The sequence below is a fragment of the Glycine max genome, chromosome 14 (assembly GCF_000004515.6).
Source record: "Glycine max cultivar Williams 82 chromosome 14, Glycine_max_v4.0, whole genome shotgun sequence".
Taxonomy (NCBI): domain Eukaryota; kingdom Viridiplantae; phylum Streptophyta; class Magnoliopsida; order Fabales; family Fabaceae; genus Glycine; species Glycine max.
In genome coordinates this window covers 4956149-4962498 of record NC_038250.2, presented here as the reverse complement: position 1 = coordinate 4962498, position 6350 = coordinate 4956149, and the positions used below count along the sequence as shown (strand labels likewise).

Below are 6350 nucleotides of genomic sequence, written 5' to 3'. Positions count from 1 at the left end.
TATCATATACACTGCATATGTCCCGCGGTTTTGGATATACAACGGAAAGGAAGGAGTTCTATTATGGTTAATGTAGAGAATAAAAAAGAAGGGGGTGTTACTACATCAGGGTCAATATATGAAGCAGCATGTTTGTTCATTGGAATTTATTTGGGGTCTATATGGGTGAGGGTGTATATTGTAGCAAACACACCATTTTGTATAGGAACCTATTATTTCCAATGTACTAAGATTGGTGTTTTTCGAATAATATTCATTTAGCCTATCAAAAAAAAAAAAAAGGAAACCGGACAATGCCATATTGTTCCATACCAATTTACCTTTGCATGCACTGAAATCGGATATACAGCTAGCCAAAATCTGATTCAGCCACATTCCAAATATCTAATCAACAAAGAATCATCAATGCATCCTCCTACGTGGGATCAAGGCTTGAATGGTGAATTTTTAACTTTAAAACCATTCAAAAGTGCTACAGCGCATATCTACATTTGCTAAACAAAAGAGATCTACATAAATAAAAAAAGAAAAACAATTGCATTCATCACTACACTACTGCTTCGAATCCAAAGAAGATCCGCCCTCATCATCCAAAAAGGCACCACCACCTGAATCGTTGGAATTTTTCACTGCTTCCAAATTCCCATAGTTTTCACATAGCTCCGAATAGACTCCACTGTCTACCTTGGATACCCCAGACAGTGATACTAATCCCATAGCAGCAATGCTGTTTGCAATAGCATTAATATCTCTGGTTCCAGTGTAAAGACCACGACTTCCAGCCACAAGGATATTGTTTTGATTTTCGTCTGGATTAGTTAAAATTGCAGGCAGAGTGTCCCTCATCATCTGTTGGTTACCCTGGCTTGAACCACTAAGTAGCAATCTTAGAGTCTCTCTTGCACCCTTCACCACAGCATCAGATTCAGGAATCAATGGCTTCACAAGGTTTGGATGCAATGGTGGAATGCTAGGTGACATTGCAGGGCCAGCACTCACAAGATAGCCCTGACCTGAAGAGCACACGTCAATCACTGGGACATGAACAATTGGATCACACATTAATGGTGTGAATGTGGGAATCTGCTGAGATGTTGGCAAGGACATTCTGACCAGTGGATCAGGCAAAAAAGGAGGAAAGTCCATGGAAGTACCGAGAGGTTGTACTGGATCCAACAAGTTAACCGATAGAGGATTGGCTAATAAAGAGGCACCTGAGGGGAAAGGCAGTGTTTCAATAGATGAGTTTGGGGATTGCGTAACTGCTGCAATGGAAGGACAGGTAGAAATACCTGGGGGACACCAACAATAATAGGGAGAAAAAATGGGTGACACAATGGGAGGGACCTCCCCACTCAGCCCCAGGCTTGATGGAACACCACCAAGCTTTCCAAGTGATCCCAGAAAACTTGGTGAAAATGCAAGAGTTTTGGTAACTTCTGATGCTTTGTCATGATCAGAAGTTGAAGATAAATCCAAAATGTGTGTTGAATCATTTGTCAAGGTGTCAACCGTTGGCTGATGATTGTCACCACGACGCTTAATTTTCTCCCTGGCTGCAATCCTGTGAGAAGACAAGTTTCTTGGTGGAACCTCTTTAAAAGAACTTGATCTTGGACTAAGAATACTCTGGTAAAGTGTTGTATCTCCCTTTGCTGTCTGACCTCCAATGTTTCGAGATCGGGGAAATTTTGAAGATGAAGGGTGCGAACTTTCAGAAGCAACATTAGAGCAAGACATGGAATTAGCAGATGTTGAAGCACAAACTGAACTATCATGACTACTGCCTCCTGTTGTCCCCACAAGAAAAGCCCGAAGCTGAGTTGCAAAGCAGTCAAGTCGTGACTTGCTAATGCCACTCAGCTCAACAATGGATGGTTTCCTCTTGAGCAAATCCTTCATCTGATTTGTACAAAAATGAGTTTGATGACAAAATATCAATCATTAAATATATTCAAAACACCAATAAAATCGAGGAGAAACGACGAAGAATGCAGAATAAATTCAATATCAAACACTACCTTTCCAAGTAATTCAATCAAGAAGAATAGCTAAATAAGTTCAATCAAGAAGAATAGCTAAAATTACCTTTCCAAGCAATTCAATTCCCAAAAGCTTAGACTTTTCAGAGCACCAGAAATAAAAAGCTCTGCTATCTGGAGTCCTTACAAGGAACGATCGGCCAGAACTATCAGTTGGGATTTCATCAACCACAACAGCAGAGCATTGGGATTTGTTGGTAAGGGTGAATAATCTCTCTGTTCTACCATCATCCCCAATGAATGAGAGACGAAGATCAGAACTTGGCAGTAGTACGAGTGTCAAGTTACCCCTGTGCACAAGTTGAGATGAGATGACACCTTAGTAAGGGATAATTAAGATGACAGCAACAATTTAAAAAGACAAACATATCAAATTTGTATACTGAAATTGTGACCAGGAATCTTCAAAACCACGGCCCAAGAACATAACAGGTATCTTGCAATTAAAAATTGACGTTTTAGTTATAATTATTATTATTAAAACAAAACATATACCAACAATCAGTCCTCATAATGGAAAAGTACAGACCAAGTTTCATAAAAATAATTGAGTCTTTTCTGGGATGTAGCTAAATCAGAAAATATACACCAAATGAATCCATCTAGTTATTCTTGTCACATATTTTCTCAATCAGGGTATGAAATTCCTACAAGTGGAAAAACATTTTTGTCTTTCAGGAAATGTGTTACTAAATTGAAATATAATACTTGTTAGTTTTGTGGGCACAAAGTCATTGGCTACCAATGACAAAATTATCATTAATTACCAAAAGGCATATTAAAGACACAAGTACAACACAGTCATACAGCCACACAAACACAATCTAAATCACTAAAATATTGAACTCTTTCCATCATTTTAAATACAGATAGATAATCCACTTCAAAAAGAACAAATTGATTCTATCACTGCTCTCTACTGCATGTTTGTGTTGTTTAATGTTTAGTTTAGAACATATAAAACCAAAATCAAACACTAAATGAAATTCCCATTAAATCTCACCAAGTCAGATGATTAACAAAATACATCCTATGAATATGTGATCATATGGATACAATTTCTTTTTCTTTTTGAGGGGGCTGATCATGAAAATAAAAAGTTTGGCATATCAATGCAAACACATAACTTGCAATATACATTAAATACATAGCAAAACACAGCATACAGATATGCAAATAAATGATGTTATACTAGATTGTGTAAACTAGTCAATGTGCTGTTTTCCCTACACAAAAGCTTCAAACCTATACTGATCTGAAAAACTGAGCAGCAGTGATATATATTATAGGATCATGAAACTACCTTTACTTCCTCTTAATTCAGAGATCATACTAGAATACGCCCAGTTACCTACAAGTCAAAAGACATCTTTACTTGGAAGAATGAACATATTACCATCAATAAACTAAACTACAGACTCCAGTAATTACTACCGATCATCCAATACACTAACGATTTTCACATTGCTAAATACAGATAAATAGAAGTAATGGAAAGCAAATTTGCAATAATAGATGTTAGTTCATACATAACATATATAACTGCTACTTCATTCAATCTTAAGAATAGCCATGTAGCAAAACAAAGTGCTTGAGTAATTGACTATAACCACCAGAAAAATCAATTACAAAGTTATGAACAAGGAAGATAACAACAAACACAATAAAGCACAATAATAAATAAATTCAAATGATATGAAACAATTCCAAATTGAGAATCAAAATCCTTAAGTCTTTAACTTAACAGCTGCTGGACCCTGGAATCCAGTATGAATGAACTCATAGGACCCAACTGTTAAGGTGAAAACCAAACATATCAAATAAAGCCTGCCCTTGTCAGGCAAATTGTTAAGCCAAAATAACTAGTCCAGGCTATATACATACCCCCACCAAAATCAGGCCTAATTTTGACTCACTTTTTTCTTCCAGAACCAGAAAGAAAGCCCACAATTGAACCCTTGGCCTAGGCCCATCAGCCTGCCCTGAGCAGCCGTGACTGAGGGATTCCATGTGGCTGTAAACTCCTTATTCTTCCATATGCACAACACATCACATCTTTGCTTAGCATTTATGCAGTAGTGATGGAGAGCTGCACCTACACTGCCCCCGGAGGCAGGACTGGGCAAGCCTAAAAGGAATTGGACCAGGTTTGGCCCATTTGACAGGTGTACACAAAACAGAAAGTTTCCATTAAATAAATGCTTGCCCTTCACAAGTGTGGAGGCAGGTTATAGGGAAGTCTATGCATATTAGATAGCTGGTGGCAAAAACTAGTTTATCTTCAAAGTTAGAAAAAACTCAAATCTCCTAGCCAGTGTACAGAAAGTCAAGAAATAATGAAACAGAGCGGCCTTCAATTAAAGAAACAGTTGGCAACAGAATAAAAGTGACCGTACATCATGTCCAAAAAAAAAACGTGACCTTACATGATCACAGTTAATTTAAAAAAACAAAAAGTGTAACAATAAGTCCATGCTTCAATGATCCACAAGGAATGCAAAACCACAGAAAGGATACAAAATTTTGGAAGTAGCAACCAATCCAAATCTTAATTCATTAACACACAATCTAACGCATACATACACACTACCTTACACGTATATTAACATCCGTGACACGCTGCAAAACAACAGAACTTTACTAACACCACAAAATATTTCAAAACAGTAGCTAGCATGGGATACAAAGCACACAATGAATTGCCGGTAGATAGTTATGGCAGTATGAATAATAATATGGTAGTTATCCAGTCGATAATTTGACTGGCTAGACATAAGAATTATTTGCATCAACAGACCGCGACAGGTTTTAATCGAAGTAGAGAACAACAAAAAATACACAAATCAAACACTACGAACCAATAGAACTCTCAATGCAAATAAGTAGAGCAATCGAACATCAAAATATATGCAATAAAAGAATCGCAAAAAGATGGGGGGAAGCCAAATTCCGCACAGATTCAAAAATTAAAATGGCATTACCTATTCGAGGTAGGGCAGAAGCGAGTCCCTTCCTTGTTGATCTTCCCGACGCGGAACGAAACAAGCGGCACGCAGAAGCATCTCGCTAATATTCCAACTTCAGATGGCTCAAAATGCTGCATATCGAAAGAAACAATGTTACAATTATGAAAGAAGAAGAAGTTCAGTCATCGGAACCGTCAAGAACAAGTCTCACCTGAGTCAATTGAGCCAGTAGAGGATCTTCCGCGACGCCGCAGGAAGCGTTCATCTTCAGCAAGGGCTTCAACCGCTCGTCGGCGCGACACGCTCCCATAACTTGCATATCGAGAGCCTGAAGCCACCACAACAACCGGTCCTCTCTATTAGTCTGCTGAATCAACAGATCGCCGTCGCGCTCGTCAACGAGAATATCCGTCAAACGCTCCGTAAGTCCAACCTGCGTCCTCGAACCATCGGAAGTAGCACTGTCTACCGACGAAGAATCGTCGAAATCTTCGCCGTTCGACGCGTCCACGGGATCGATCTCGTCGATGTGAAACAAATCTCGTTCTCTCCAGTTTGCCATAGCAAAATTATTTTCCAAAAAGCAAATCAGATTATTATTATTATGAGCAGAGAAATCAATCCGAACCCTAGCTTCTTCCGTTAGGGGAGATCGTGAACAAATGTCAATCACGCAATACAGATTCCAGGGATTTTAAAGGTTTTTAGAGAGAGAGAGAGAGAGGGCGATCGACTTTAGAGAGAGAAATAATATCTTGAACAGGTGGAGGTAACGCTCGAAATGGAGAGAACAGAAAATTGCAAGTTGTTCTATAAATAGAAGGCGGGCCAGGGTGACGTGGCGGACATGAAATGGTTTATGGAATTGAGGTTAGGGCACTGGTTTCAGATCCAGGCGCACAGGTTGGTGGGGTCTCTAGCCCATGTCAGCTTTCTGTGGGTCCCGCTAACCAGCCTGAGGCGGTGCCACATCGGATCTACGGCCGACCCTCTCTCTTTCTCTGATTAGGTTTTGAAAACGACACCGTCGAATACGGACGCTGATAATGATGGCCACCCTGTGCCAGGACCACGAGTGTTAACACTTAGCACGGTTCTTTTGAATTATTTCTTTTTCCCTTATTATATCTTTACAATTTTAAATTTGCCTCAATTTTGTGTTTGATTTTATATCACAAATTGATTTTGAATTTAGAATTAATTTTGATCATTTTTTATATATTTAGTTTTATGTTTAAAAAAAATTAAAATTGATTAAATTAAAATAAATTTGAATAACTTAAACCTAGATCATAAAATTTATACTTATTTTTACTCCTAATTTAATTTTATAATCAGAACA

At 38.3% G+C, this 6350-nt stretch overlaps 1 protein-coding gene across 1 annotated transcript; it reads right to left on the bottom strand.

The window, feature by feature from the left end:
* Nucleotides 1-301: 301 nt before the first annotated feature.
* LOC100792552 (uncharacterized) lies at nucleotides 302-5805 on the bottom strand. Its single transcript, XM_014766934.3, has 4 exons — nucleotides 5220-5805; nucleotides 5024-5139; nucleotides 2089-2332; nucleotides 302-1902 (listed from the first exon to the last, which is right to left on the bottom strand). The coding sequence occupies exons 1-4, from the start codon at nucleotides 5568-5570 to the stop codon at nucleotides 553-555; spliced, it is 2061 nt and encodes a 686-aa protein (XP_014622420.1). The 5' UTR covers nucleotides 5571-5805; the 3' UTR covers nucleotides 302-552.
* Nucleotides 5806-6350: the final 545 nt, after the last annotated feature.